The sequence below is a fragment of the Hydra vulgaris genome, chromosome 11 (assembly GCF_038396675.1).
Source record: "Hydra vulgaris chromosome 11, alternate assembly HydraT2T_AEP".
NCBI classification, from domain to species: domain Eukaryota; kingdom Metazoa; phylum Cnidaria; class Hydrozoa; order Anthoathecata; family Hydridae; genus Hydra; species Hydra vulgaris.
Window position 1 is genome coordinate 7,763,833 of NC_088930.1, and position 17,000 is coordinate 7,780,832.

The 17,000-nt window shown below is 27.7% G+C and overlaps 1 protein-coding gene across 1 annotated transcript; it reads left to right on the forward strand.

Annotated features, from left to right (window-relative positions):
• Positions 1–3,109: 3,109 nt before the first annotated feature.
• On the forward strand, positions 3,110–15,261 carry LOC136086825 (synaptotagmin 1-like). Its single transcript, XM_065809317.1, has 6 exons — positions 3,110–3,161; positions 6,922–7,148; positions 9,078–9,219; positions 10,528–11,105; positions 11,466–11,571; positions 14,863–15,261. Exons 1-6 carry the CDS (start codon positions 3,110–3,112, stop codon positions 15,186–15,188), a joined length of 1,431 nt encoding a protein of 476 aa, XP_065665389.1. The 3' UTR covers positions 15,189–15,261.
• The last annotated feature ends 1,739 nt before the right edge of the window (positions 15,262–17,000 follow it).

Genomic DNA, 17,000 nt, shown 5'->3' on the forward strand with positions numbered 1-17,000 from the left:
TCTCATATATATATAATATTTTAAACTGATAATTAATTCAGATAGTTAATATAGACTAGCTAAAGGGAAGCCGAAAATGGATTTAAATCGTGGTACAATCTTTGTAGTATTATTCTAACCGCAAGACAAATAAAGGGGATTGCAGTAAAAAAGAAAAATTTTGAAATGTATTTTGTGAATTTTAAATACTGTAATCAAGGTGTATTATTCTCTTAAAAATTGACTGGCTAAGTTTTTAACAACCGTGAACCAGGTTTTTAACAACTGTTGGAACCATTAAGAGGTAGTCACGACAAAAATCTCGATTCAATTAAAGTAATCGTTTTTTGTGTACTAAGTGTACCTTTTTTTGGCAAGAAAGGTACACTTAGTACACAAAATCTCTTTATTAAATTTCTCAAGGATTTTATTTAGAGTTGTAGCGTTTTTGCCGGATTCAAAAACAGTTTGGTATATTTTATATATAGGAATATAAAATATATTTTTGTAAATCCGTAAAAACTCGATCAATTCTATTTATTTATTCAGTTATAATGTACAAAATATTTGATAGTCGTTACCAAAAACTCAACATAATATTATAAATATAACTAATTTAGTAGGGCATTTTCACTTCTGGGTGTGGTATTTTAATTTTCTTTGTTTTTACAATCAGAAGCCTGGGACTTGAAGCAATATGCATACTGTTTTGATTATCTTACAAAACAATTAAATTAAATTAAATTTTTACCATATTTTTAATGTTTAAATATATACTCTACGAGTATATTTTTATAATTTTTTTTTTCTGTGTGCGTTAATGTCACAAAACAGTTGACTCTCGATATCTCAAACTCTTAGGCGACCTGGAAAAAAGTTCGAGCTATCAAGAGTTCAAGAAATTGAGAGGATTTTGGCTCAAACGAGTGCTCAATGAACCTAAAATACATTTCAAAATACACAAAAGTTTGAGATATCGAGTAGTAGAAATATTGAGAGTCACCTGTAGTTTGAAAAATATATAATGGTTTTCTAAACGTTATACGCTAGAAATACTTGATGCTAAATGCTAAAATTATTTGATGATTGCTAATTCTCATTGAAAATATGTTAAATATGAGTTTTAGGGATATAATATTTTACTTGAAATACTCACAAGCAATTTATTTTAATAAAAGTAACAACATAAACACGACAAGTTTGCAAACTCCGTGCGTGACTTCTCAAGGTATTTTCCATGGGTGACCTTACATGAACTGCATTTAATCGATTGCTGTGATTTTATGATATATAACGCAACCCTGTAACTCTCTGGAAATCCTTAATAATTTAAAAAATATCATTAAAAAAAAGGTATACTGCTAAAATTTATATTTTCCGAAGAGTTAAAGATTATTTACTTTGTAACTAAGTTTGCATTTTTCTGTTCCGTGCGTGATTCCGCTTCAAACTTAACTTATTGAAAATTACGTTACAAAAAGGTTCCGTGAAAAATGACATTTTTTCAGCTAATTGATCAAATCTTTAAGATAGTAATAAAGTATGGTATAGTTGAAAGTAAGGAAAATATAGTATAGCAAGGACCACCGGAGACAAAGACGTCTATAGTCTGAGACTGTCGTCTCAACGTCGTCTCAAACTTGACGTCACGGTGACGTCAACATTTAAGACAAATACTTAAGTATTATAAAAATAACACTGGTTAACATGTCACGAACTTTTTATAATACTTTTTAATTTAGTAGATGATTGTCAAAAAAGAAACATATTTAGAGTCTTTAAAAAGTGTGAAAACTTTCTAAATTTTATTAATTTTTTATAATTTTATGATCTGAAATAGCGATTACCAATTTAAATATATATAGTTTTGTTATATGATGTAGCAAATTCTTTTTAATCATGAGCCGCGTAGTTTTGACTTATATAACAAATTCAAGTCACAAACAAATTGTTTATAAAAAAATTTGTTTGTGGTTTGGGGTTTGTGACTTGAAACTGTTAAAAAAGAAATTGAAATTTGTTAAAAAAGTCATAATCAGCGTAGTTTTGACTTTTTCAACAAATTTCAATTTCTTTTTTAACAAACTTGAGTCGCAAACCAGTTTGTTTATAAACAAATTGGTTTGTGAATTGAATTTGTTAAAAAAGTCAAAACTACGCGGTTTATGATTAATAAGAATTTGTATAATAACGTAAGGAATAACGTCAAGAGACATAAATTATGTCTCTTTACGTTATAAAGTTAAGCTTAGTTAGGACTTTTTTAAACAGATATTTTTAAACATATTGTATATATTGTTTTCAACGGACATAAATCCATGTCCGTAATGAATTGTAATGTAATGCAATGTAAAGGCATTTTTGTAAAAAGCATTTTTTTTTTGAGAACTTATCACATAGTTGGAGATAAATTAAAACAAATAACTGTGCATTTTTTTAAATTTAAAGCATTAACATCAGTATAACAAAAATATCATAAATTGTTATTGTCTATAATTTATGTAATACCTGACTTTGTGTAATATTGCTATTCATTGTTATTAATGAATATATATAATATTTATAATATAAATAAAGTAAGAAATAAAAATAAATAGAAATAAGATTATTTAAAAACTTAAGCAATTCAAATTATTCGTGACATTTTAGAGTATGGAGTAGTTATATTGAACATTTCAAGAGTTAAAACGTTTAGTGAAAAATAGCTTTCCAACGCAATGGCTTAACCAAAAAGATGTTGACAACACTGATCTCGACTTCAAAAATCATTATAAACTTAAAACTCTAGTAATTAAAGTTGTTAGTTAAAATGCGGAACAAGTTGAGGAGTTAAAAAAAAAAATTCTGGTATTCAAATTCAAATTAATAACTTAAAATTTGTATTTAATAATCTTTAAAAATAAACTTTTGCTTTAATTCTCAATAATATACAGATAATATGACTGTTTCATTTTCAATGTTTGACTTTCTTTGCCGTAATTATTGAGTTTGCAAATAAAACAAAAAGAAAGCAAATTTTGGATCACACGAAATACCGTTTAATAGAATCAATTATACATATAAGTAGAAATAGGCGTATACATAGGCGTAGAAAGAATTTTTTGGTGTTCGAGATAGGTAACTTCTAGACATGGAGCAAACTCCAAACATTTATATGCTTATACTTATGTCAAATAATGACGGTTTGCAAAAAATTGCGATGATTGGAGGCTGGGTACAAAAAAGCCCCAAAATTTTCGCCCCCCCTGCCCCAAACGTGAGAGCATCAAGTTGATGAAGTATTTTTTGTACTATTCTTAACTAGACTTATATTCATCGATAAATTTTAGATTTCATTTTAAAATATTTTAGCGTTCAAAAATTATGACCATATAAAGTTTAAACCCCCCTCAACTTGAGGGGGCTGCAAATTTTATATGGTAATAATTTCTAAACGCTAATAGATAATACTATGAAACTTAAAATTTATTGATGAATATAAGTCTAGTTAAGAATAGTACAAAAAATACTTCATCAACTTGTTGCTCTCACGGTTGGGGCAGGGGGGGCGAAAATTTTGGGGCTTTTTTATTCCCAGCTTCCAATCATCGCAATTTTTTGCAAACCGTCATTATTTGACATAAGTATAAACATATAAATGTTTGGAGTTTGCTCCATGTCTAGAAGTTACCTATCTCGAACACCAAAAAATTCTTTCTACGCCTCTGCATATATATGAGCAATTTGCGTGACCCTAGTGTCATGGTCATTCTTGTATTCAAAGAAAAAAAAAATCAAATAAACAATTTCTCAAAGAGATTTAATAAATTGTCACTGTTGGTACCTGATTATCATGGACAGGGCAGTTTCGAAGCGATGTCAAAGGAGGAGAAAGGAGGGGGAAAAGGCTGAGGCACCTGTTTTTTGCCAAGTAATGTCTTAGAAAATTTTTTTGTCCCAATTGAGATCTTAAAAAAAAAAATTTGCTGACATTTGTAGTCTACCAACTATAAATCCAACTTTGCCAACTCCAGTGTACAAGTTTGCTGACTAACAAATTCATGGATGTATTAGACACCCCTAACGCCCTCCCTCCCTTCTTGGGACGTCTCTGATCGTGAAACAACAAAGCATTTTGGTTTTTTAAAATAAAAGTTTAATTTCTTTTTAAAGTATTTTAATCCAAATTTTTTTTTTAAGTTTACAAAAAACTACATAAAATTAATCTTTTTTGCACATGAACATTCTTTTCTGTCCTAGTAGTTTTTATGAAAGCCATTGTTCCATTATAATTATCATAACTGAAAAGCTAGTTGGACGGTACCACTATATTGCCGTGCAACTAGCTAGTTGCACGGTACCACTATATTGCCGTGCAACTAGCTAGCAAAGTAGTTGTATGGTGCCACTACATTGCTGGGTATTCAACAACTTTATGAACTTTTTTTTAAAATTTCAAAAACTACTTGATTTTTATATACTAACCTCAATTATATAGTAACCTCGATTGCAGCATTTTTACAGCAAAAAAAATGTCACACTTTGCAATGCAGGTGATAAAATAAGTGCTTTTATGATTTTCTTTAATACTCTATTCAGGGACAACATTTTTTTTAATACTCTATGATTCAGGGACAACGCTAACTTATATGATTTTTTGCTAGTTTGTATTTAAGCTCTGATAAATCGATCAAGACTTCAAAATTTATAGAAATAATAGTCATTTGTAACTGTAATGTAGCTGTAGCTTCACCTTTAAAGCATTTGAAAGTGAAACCAAATATGCATCTCCCTTTTTCAGGATTATACTTCTAAAACTTAAGGCCTTTGTTCACATGTTCCGGTTGCTCTTCCGGTTTCTTCACAAATATTCGATCAAAAATGCACTTTGAGATGAACCAATTACAGATTTGATAATAATAACTTTGTTTACAATATTTATTTAAAACACAATATTTTAAATGGTCACCTGGTACTACAATTCTTTCATTTTTATTTGATGATGTTTAAGCTTCATAGCTTCGTAGTATAGCTTTTAGCTTAGGCTTCATAGAATAGCTATTATCTTAAGCTATATTCAAAATTAACTTGTGAAGTAGAAACTAAAAAAAAAGAGTTGAAAGAAACTAAGCAAACTAATTTTTAAAGTATAGATAATGCGTAACATAACAATTTTTATTCTTAGCACAAATTAAAGTTTTCATAGAAAAAACTCAAGTAAATAGCTGCTGGGCTTGTTTTCTGATCAGCAAGCGCAAAAACTATGTTTTTAAAGTGAAAAGTGAAAAACTAAAAAATTATATAATTTGTTGTAAAGACTTTTAAAGATTTTTAAACTTTTTGTTATGACTAGAGCATGCCTCAAACCTTTTCATTTTAATGACAGGATAATTTAGGATAATTATTGTCAATACAATTGACTTTCAATATCTCAAATATTTATCTTTTATAATATATACTTATAATATATTTATAATATATACTTATTAATATTTTATAATATAGATACTTATACAATAACTTAAACTTTTTATACTGGTTGCGTGGGCATTACGTACTCCTTTAGGTTAAAATCCTCTCTATACCTTGTACTTTTGTGTCAAGGTATTGAGAGATCTCAAACTTTTTCCCTTGTCCCTCGGACTTTACGTACTCATCTAAACAAGTTATATTAGCTATGTAATTCTATATTTATATAATTCAAGGTATCAAGAAGATTTTAGCCTGACCTAAAGTTTTTTGCTATAGCGAAATTCAATATCTTGATGATTTTGGCATCTTTAGCAATATTTTTGGTCACTGGGTCAATTTTCTCTTTTTTTCTCAAATTTTCCAAAAATTTTTTTAAACAATTTTTTTAAACAATTTTTTTAAACAAACTTTTTATCGTAAGAGAAAACAAGCCACCTGTTAAACGATTCTTTATAAACTAGTCGATAAAAGAAAAATGCAAGTCATTAAAAAACCTGGAAAAATATATGTTTATCAGAGGGGTTGCTCAAAAGTATGATGTTCTAAAAAAATACAATATCAATCTGGTTTTAAAAAAAAGCAAATTGTTAATCTAGCTTAAAAAAAGTTGAACAAAACCTAAATGCAAGATACTTTTTACTGGTAATTCCGAAAACGTAGGCAAGGCTTTTTTGCGTGGTTCACTGCAAAGTCAACGAGTTCAAATTGATGGCATCATACTAAAATAAAATTTGCCGAAGCATTGTAAGTGTTGGAGTTTAAAGCATCTGATTGTTAGTTTCATAATTAGAAAGAAAGATTAGTTCTGAATTTTCATCCTTCAAGCAAAGAAAGATCTTGTTTCTTCTGGCAACTTCCATCAATTTTTAAAAAAACTTGGTATCAGCAAAAGAAACCAGCAGATATCAAAAGCTAATGACAATGATCCGTTCAAGTCTTTTTAAAATAGAAGTTTGACTGTTGGCGTGCATTAAATCCTAATGCCTTTTAAAAACTCTCAACGCCCTCTTCCCTTAGGTCCATCAAACATGCCTTTATATTAAAACAACGAACTACTTTTCATGATCAATGTTCATTAGCTAAAATTATTGCTCATAATTTACACCCTAATTTTAACGTTGAAATCCAGCCACACCCATCTAATATTCAATTAAAATATGCATCGGAACAACTTTAAAATAATTCACTAAAGAGCCCAAAATACGAAAGTAAAGTACAATCCCAAGCACTGAAACTTGAGGATCAAATGAAGTACGGACGAAGATTACAAAATTTTGTGTGGTTTTCATAAAAAGTTAAATTTTTTTTTTAATCTTATTTTCAATGTTTATTAAGGTTTATTTTTATAATTGTTTATCAAAATTATGAACAAAATTTTACGATTTTATTTCACTATGCTATTTTATCGCATTTTATAAAACTCTGTGAACACTTTTTATTTCAGGCTTGATGATTAACTTTAGTTTTTTAAAATTATTTTCTCTTATTTAGTTGTCTTAATTGTATCTGGAATCATTCTTGCAATCGTAGTTTTCATTGCCGCTTTTTTTCTCTGGAAATATGTAAAAAAGTGTATTGAAACTTTAAAACAAAATTTATTACCAAATAAAACAAATTCCATCGATATCAAGTTATTTGAAAATCCAATATCTGTCAGAACAGTCAAGATTCAACAACCATTTATAACATCAAAATTTGGAAATCATGGAAATATTTTGGTAAAGCTTTAATTTGTTACCGCAATTTTAAGCAAACAAAAAAGAATTTTAGACTATCTTAAAAATTCTTTAAGATTTATAAACAAAAATAACATTAGAATGTCAAGATAACAGGTTAATTTTTTATTCCTATTAGTTAATTGTTTAAATGACATGATGACACACAAGTAGATATAAAATTTAATTTTAAAATGACAAGTCAATAAATGACATATATAAACTGTTTAGCTAGTCAAATTAAAATTTTAACAAAAACAACAACTAGAAGATATTTATTTTCTGTTGATATCATAGTTAATAACAATAATAACAACAAAAATAAAAAAAACAATAAAATAATACAATAAAGGTTATATTTATTTGAGGCATAACAACATTCTACAGTTATGAGTTAGTGGTAGTTATAAATAATAAGTTGGTGATTAAAAGCAAGGTGTTTCTGGGCCAAGTTCATTAAAAAACCAACTGTAATAGTTTTTCTAATTTCAAGTTATACCTTTATTAGCTTGTTACAAAATCTAGTGTAACGTGTCGTAACATCCGCTGCAAAATTTTGTATCTTTTTGTGTAACATATCGTAACATTGAGTAAAATATTTTAAAACATCCACTGAAACATCCACTATAGCATCCACTGTAACTTCCACTATAAATCCACTGCAACATCCACTGTAACATTCACTTTAACATTCACTGTAACATCCAGTGTAACATGTTTTAACATCTTGTCACACAATGTTAAGACAACTTGTTCAACATGCTATAATTCATTTATGTTCATATAAGGTTCAAATCACAGAATGTTAAGACAACTTGTTACAACATAATCGTGTTGTAACAAGTTTAAAAAAATAAAAGTTTAAGATTTTTTTTTTAACTTGCAGTGAATTAACTAGATAATACTAGATGATGTATAAAATGAATAAATAATACTAGGGTCATATAACTTTAACAAAAAGTCTAAAACAGTTCAGATAAAGTAAAACGCGGCAAATACAAAAATTCAAATTTTAATTTTTAAAAATATTCTCATTTGTCTGAATTGATAAAAAAGTTAAAAAATTAAAACAATTTAGCTTTCCTTGACGTCATCAAACCATGTACTTTATATCATTAATATCTTAGCTACTCCTAAGACACACAGTAACTTTGATATCTTGGAAGGAACTAATGTTCTATGCTACTTTTAGTAAAAATAGCATAAAATTCTTTAAATAGATCATTAACTTGACTCCACGGCGTGTATTATGACGTGAGCGTGACAATGTGACATCACGATAACGTGATGCATAGAGTATAAAGCTGACAATGTGATATTAAGTTTCATAGCATTACAACTTACCACAATTTTTGGAGATCTGTACAAACATGTATTTAAATAGTTTCATAATTTTGGGGCATTCATAAAGCACGTTCGCAGTAAAAGAACTCATTTAGAAAACCACCCCGTGCCCCCCTCCTCCTTCAACCTCCGCTTATACGCAACAGTATGCCATAAACTTTAAATATTTAAATATTAAATACTAAAAAACTATTAGGTAATTTGACTATGTATGTTTTTAAGAAAAAAAAATCAAATTTTAGGACTAATAGAGAACGAGAAATAATCAAACCGTGCACTTACTAGTCCTTTACACCGATTCCCCCCCCCCCCTAACCTTGTACGCATCGTTACGTTTTTAAGTTTCTGCCCCTCCCCAATATCTGCGTGCATTTTTTATGAAAGACCCCTTTAATGACTAAATAGTTGATAAAATTAGTAATTATCAAGTAACATACTAAAAAGATTTACAATTTTTAATTGGTTTATGTTAACTTATTATTTAATTAACCAGATAGACATGTTTAATTTTAAAATCAAATTGTTTAATTTCAAAACAAAGTTTAACTTATACAGCCTAATTTTTTTATGAATAAATCTTTATTTCAGGAAAGCGTACAAAAAAGAAGATTTACTGTTTTAGATGTTTACAAAAGTCAGACTACGCCAAATTTTAGCTTGAAGAGAAGGAAAAACCTGCAATTGAACATTCCAGAGGATTTGAAGTACTATTTAAAATCGCTAATAAAAGGTTTAAATGAAATATAAATAAAGATACATACATACAAACATAGAAAGATACATTGATAGATAGATACATACATACACAAATACATACAAGTAGATAGATAGCTACATACATACACAAATACATACAAGTAGATAGATAGCTACATACATACGAAACATGCATACGTACATACATACGTACATACATACATACATACATACATACATACACACATACATACATACATACATACATACATACATACATACATACATACATACATACATACATACATACATACATACATACATACATACATACATACATACATACATACATACATACATACATACATACATACATACATACATACATACATACATACATACATACATACATACATACATACATACATACATACATACATACATACATACATACATACATACATACATACATACATACATACATACATACATACATACATACATACATACATACATACATACATACATACATACATACATACATACATACATACATACATACATACATACATACATACATACATACATACATACATACATACATACATACATACATACATACATACATACATACATACATACATACATACATACATACATACATACATACATACATACATACATACATACATACATACATACATACATACATACATACATACATACATACATACATACATACATACATACATACATACATACATACATACATACATACATACATACATACATACATACATACATACATACATACATACATACATACATACATACATACATACATACATACATACATACATACATACATACATACATACATACATACATACATACATACATACATACATACATACATACATACATACATACATACATACATACATACATACATACATACATACATACATACATACATACATACATACATACATACATACATACATACATACATACATACATACATACATACATACATACATACATACATACATACATACATACATACATACATACATACATACATACATACATACATACATACATACATACATACATACATACATACATACATACATACATACATACATACATACATACATACATACATACATACATACATACATACATACATACATACATACATACATACATACATACATACATACATACATACATACATACATACATACATACATACATACATACATACATACATACATACATACATACATACATACAAATGCAAACTTTTATTGGTATTAATATTTTAAACATTTAACAGAATTGAAAACATCCAACCAAACATCCAACCAAACATCAAAAGCCCCCAAGAGTAGTCTTAAAGATCAAAGTGAATCAACTCAAGAAAAAGAAATAAATTCAACTAAAAGCTCCACTGAGTCAAAAAAATCTAAAAAACAAGTTACTTGGAACCTTACAAAAAGTAATTCTATTTCAAATGAATTGCACCAAAATACAGGTTGTTTAACATTCAGGTCGGAGTATTTAGAAAATAGCAAAACCATAATAATACATATATTGAGATTGATAGATTTAGTCTCTCAGAAACCAGCTAATGAAGTGAATCCATTTATACAAGCTTATCTATTACCTGGAAAATTACAGGTACACAATACAAAATATCAAAGAGGCAAAAAAAAAATTTATTTTGATGAAAAATTAAATTTTCTTAATATTTCTGAAAAAGATAAAAACATATACACACTTAAAATTAAAGTACTAAACCACGTGCGTTTAACAAGGTGCGAAACATTGGGTAAAGGTGAAGTTCCATTAAAATCATTACACTTAAACTCCTCGCAAACATATCGTGTTAATCTGTTTGTAAAAAAAAATCTAGTAAGTTCCTATTAGAATATTTGATGTTAATAAACTTATTTTAAATGAACTCAGTTTATAAATATATATATATATATATATATATATATATATATATATATATATATATATATATATATATATATATATATATATATATATATATATATATATATATATATATATATACATATATATATATATATATATATATATATATATATATATATATATATATATATATATGTATGTATGCATGTATACGTATTCATAGTATATATATTCATAGTATATATATATATATCAGTTTATATATTTATTTATAGTGAATATATATATATGTATATATATATATATATATATATATATATATATTTTAAGGAAAAGATAGAGCCACTGTTAATGGTTTCATTGAATCATCACACCATTTTAAATAAACTTGAAGTAATTATACACCAAGCCAAAAATCTACCAGAGTCATCAAGTTGTAAGTTGTAAATTTTTTAGAAGTTACCAGATATGGCTTTTTGTAAACCCGATGCCGAGTCAGATATGTAAATCAAGTATATCCGCACATAGAAGTTTAATTATACATATAAGTTAAAATAATAACGAAGTATTAGTAAACACAAAAATTCGAATAACGCCGTGCCTAGAGCCCCTGAGGGACTCTAAGCACAACATTACTTGAATTTTATTAAATATATTGAAATGCTCAAATATCTCAATTAATATAAACGCCATCTGCGTTGTTTTTTTTTTACTTTCGTTTACTATTACATCAATTTTGAAAACTTTTTCGGTAAGAATGTAATCCTTCATAAATATTTATAAATATATTTAAAGTCCTTCTTTTAAATGATCAAATTATTAAGAAAATTTATTGATCTATGATTGTATTTGATTTTAGTTTACTTATGAATATTAATGAAAAATAAAGGTAAATATGATTTGGAATACTATATTCTAAAGTACCTTACCTCAAGTAAAACTATATTTTTGTAGATTTTTGGTTCAATAAAAATTTTGAAAAGGTCCTAAATTTTTGTTTCAGTTGATTTTTTATATTATTAAAATGATTTAATTTTTCTATAATTTAGTATTTTTTTATTGAACCAATCCATTAACTTTGCCATTTATTCCCAAAAAGAAAAACAAAATATGTATTCGAAATATGCTACACTTCTATGGATTCGCAAACTACATAAGTTATTATTTTTAACCTGTCAATAGGAATGTAGATATGGTAAAACATTGCATTAAATTTGTTACTGGGTAGGTTTTAATCTTGGCTCGTTTATTTTATGTAAGATTGTCACGTAATGCGGTTTTAAGGTTCATTCAAATAAATAGAGATTTAGGAACTGGTTATAAGGTATTTACAAATAAATAGAGGTTTAGTTTACTGGTTTTAATAGTATACATGAAATATAGAAAATTTAGGATTGTCCGTAAAAAAAATCTTGAATTAGTTTTGTTTAAGAAACCTATCCAGCAAATATTTTTATAGTGGATTTGCAGTGGAACCAACTATATAGACAATTTTATTGGAGTTTTGCTCATCGGTTTCTTTGTGAGTCATTAGTGGCATTGGCTATAAGTAGCCTGCCAATAAGTTTCGAAGATGTGATATATAGGTGAACTGAAATTCTGCTTTTAAATGTTTGCTGGGTATTGACAGGGTCGCGCTGGCCAGGAGGGTTGGAGGGAGGTAGAGACTGGATTATCCCCCGGGCCCCTGCGATGTCCGAAGGTACTAGGGCCTCAATATAAATCAAGATGCACAAGTAAAACACACAAAAACCAAATAAATAATAATTATTTATTATTTATATGCATTAATTTTACAAAAACAATACAATAAATACAGTAGTTACTTCTACGAATAAAATATGAAGCTTTTATACAATATACAAAGACATCGTAAAGCAGCCTTATATTATTATTAATTAGTGTTAGAGTAAATTATCTTGAGTATGAGACGAAAAAATTAATTTATAACAAAAAGACATTAATTTCGTGCTTTTATCAAGGCCTGCGTATACTTTTTTTATAAGAGCAGAGGCCTGGAGAGGATAAAAATGTACTGATGCAAAACTATTTTGCACATTATAAGTAGCTCCCCCCCCCCCTTCCTTCTTCTTACGGCTATTATAAAAAGGCATTTAGAACGTAATAATAATTATAATAATAAGCACTAGCTTATAAGTGCTTCCCAACCATAAGAAGCAAGTGCTTCCCAACCAAAGAGGCTCTAAGATATTTTATGGTGCAGGAGATTTTATAAATTAAAATATCATTATTTCTTAGTAAACATATTTCAGTTTTTTGTATTTATGAAAAATTTATATTTTTATAAATTGGAGTTCAGCTTTAAATGCAATATGATGAATTAATCTAAAAAATATCTCATTTTTCATAAAAAAAAGTTTTTTTTAGAAAATTTTTTTGTATTAATTGTGAAAAATTTTATACTATAATGAAATAAAGTATATAACGTATTATAAAACTAAAATTAAATTCTTTGATTTTTAATTTTTTGTTAATGGCTAATGGTTAATGGCTTCTTTAAACAATAAAATACAAATTTTATTTGGTTACCTTAATCATAAATCTCTTTTAGCATGGCAATAATGTGCAGAAAATAAAGTGGTGCAATGCTACAATTTAGAATTACTATATTTTTAAAATCTTGCATATGGGTTTATTTTTGTGCATGGTCAAAGATAAAGAAATTTGCATGCACATTATTAGAAATTTCCTATACCCTTATAGCAAAAAAATTATCTGACTAAAGGTTTAACTTATTTTTGCTGAGTTTTTTGCCACCGTAAGGGCCCCATTATATCCCCCCTCTGGGGTCCCTCAGTGCCAGTACAACCCTGGGTATTGACAGCGGTAGATAATTTTTGCCAGCTTAAAATCTTTTCGGCCGTGTTGCATGAAACAGTAATATAGGTTTACCTATAACATAAAATGCTTTGCTACCTGTTTATTTATTACGACTTATTATAAGCTCTCTTTTCTAAAAATGTTTCTTAAATACTATATCCGTATAGTAAAAAAACATGGAACAATTGAATAAAATCAAAGTTTTCAAAATTAGATTAAATCAAATATTCTCTTCTTTACTTATTACAAAGGTATACAATAAGAACAATTACAACAACGATTAAAAAAATTAATTCAATACAACATACACTTTTTATTCGAACAAATTATAGTTGTACACAAATTATAGTTGTACACGTATTTAGCACACTTATTTAATCTTCAGCTTTTAAACTTTTCACTGTTTGAAAAGTTTGTACAAACGTCGTAAACAATTTGTATATACAAACTATTGAAAAAATTGTAGAGCAGTAAATCCAGCTCAATATGCCAGATATTGACGTTTTCCATGTAAAAATTAGATTAAAGTATTGAAATTATAAAGATTTGTATATAAATTATTACATATTCATTAAAAACACGCTTTTGCCAAAGCTCATGGGTTTAGTCATAAATATGGTATTAAACTGAGACGAGCTTTTGTAAAATATAAATTTTATTATAAAACTGGAGTTGCGGGTACATCGAGTTAAGTTTTTATTTTAAAAATTTAATTAGGAATTATTCATAGAGGATTACTCTCGTAGAATTTGTGGTCATCACAAGTTCCTAGAAATGTCTTTTTATTATATTGCTTAAATAAGTTTTATTAACTCGTTTTTATTTACAAGAACAAGAATTTTAAGATTTATTAAACCTGTAATTATTTCTGTTTTATTATTATTAGATGTCTACGTCATTGTTGCATTAGTAAAGTTGGATTATGTTGAAAAAAAAAATTCTGCACCAAGACAATTAATCAATCAACAAGGACTCGACGAATACTTTGAATTTCACGTACAAACCAGCGTTGATTCTCCCTTAAAGTCGTTTTCTTTAGTTATTACTTTAGTCAAAAAAGTCAACTTTAAAACGGACGTAATTTTTGGGCATGTTATATTTAGTGAATGTTTTTTCTATTCTGCAGCAGCATCTCATTGGATAGCCGTAGAAAATACGCCAAATAAAAGAATTACCGAATGGCATTCCCTAATAAATCCTGATATAAAATAATTAGAATTGTCATGAAAAAATATTTTTGTGAGTTTATATGTTTTGCTAAATTATTACTGAAATTATTAAATTGGTATTTTGAAGTGTTTTTTTATATAGGGGAGACCGGGGCTAGTTGGCCGCAAAGGTTAGTTGACAAATTGCGTCTATCTTCAGAGCCTTTCATTAGAAAGTGACAAAAATTACACAGAAACTTTCTAACTGACCATTCCATCATTCACTGTAGTATTGTCAGGGATCGCGCATGCGCATGGGAGATATAGAGATTTATGCGTTTTTTGGACAAAAACGTAACTTTTAGAACATAGCACAGTGGGCCGGATATTAGACGTATGGTGGACAAAATTATTTTGATAATTTTTTTTTTACTAAAGTCCTTTAAATGTCTAAATAAACACATTATAATAAAAAATATTTGCTTTTACTATAAAATTTAGTTAAATTATTGAATATACTGAAAATAATAGAAAAAACTTTAAAAAACGCGGGTTTGTAATTTTTTATATTTGAGTTCTCATAAAATGCTTATGAGGTTTTATTATATTTTATGATGAAATATAAATTCTATAGATTAACTATGGTAGTAATTAGTAAAATTCTAGTCTAAAGAATTACATTTTTTAATTTTTAAATCTATTACCCCCAAATTCTGAATAACATTATTTTAAGTTTTTTTATACTATATAGAAAAAAGGCTACTTGTAGGAAAAAGAGAACAAAGCTTGTACTAATTTATATATTACAAATCATTCAATTACGGAGCTGATTCTTTCAACAACTCTAGAACTTCACTGGGAAATTTATGCAAACTTTGATTGTTATTTAACTTTAGTTTTCTAAGAGATATTATAACGGGATCACTGGATACAAGAAGCCTATTAATCAAATCTTGCTTTGTATCTTTTCTTGAAGTCTTTCTGCTAAAATGTTCCCGAAAGTTCTTGAAGTCTTTATTTCGCGCCTCAAGGGCATCTTCAGACATTATTCCGATTGGTAGAAATTGTCTTTCAATTATAGCATGACCATGAACCAAAATTTTGTGGACAGATTGTGACATATAGTACCATGAATAATTGGATATATAAAGTTTTAGAGCGGTTATGCAAAAAACTTTAGACTTTATAGTATCTATTTTATATCCTGATGACAAAGTGACTAAAATAATGTAAAAATAATATATAAGAGTTTCATCAACTTTTAATATCTCGGCGGTTAATTTATAGTTGGCAAAAGCTCTGCGGGAAGTATTTCCGTCGTTACTAGTACCTTAAAAATTAGAAAATTATATCTTATATTTAATATATTATATGGATATAAAATATTTATTTTATATAATACAAAATTTGACTTACCCGAACCTCTACTTTTCGGAAAATCCACAACCAATCCTAATTGGTTCATAAAATCGGTCTGAATTCGGCACTTTACTTGCTCTACCGCTAATTTATCAGCTACGGCTCTAGCCTGCCATTTTCCGGTTTCCTTTTTATATCCAACATGAGGTAATAGTTCAAAAAAGTTTATCCAAGCGTGTAAACTAGATAAACCATATTTAAACTCTAAATTATTGGTGTCTAAATTCATAACTTTCTCCAAGTTATTCACGTTTTTTGGAGATAAACCGCAAACTGGACAACACTGTGTTGAGTTTGTCATAGTTGATAAGATTGTTTGAATTTTACCATCTACCATGGTCAGCTCAATAAAACATTTTACAGCTAATTCTTTCCCAGCAAAAGTAATGTTAATAACATCACAGTTCTCAATTTCGGAATCAACAGTTTTTTTTTCTTATTCCACAACATTCTTAGT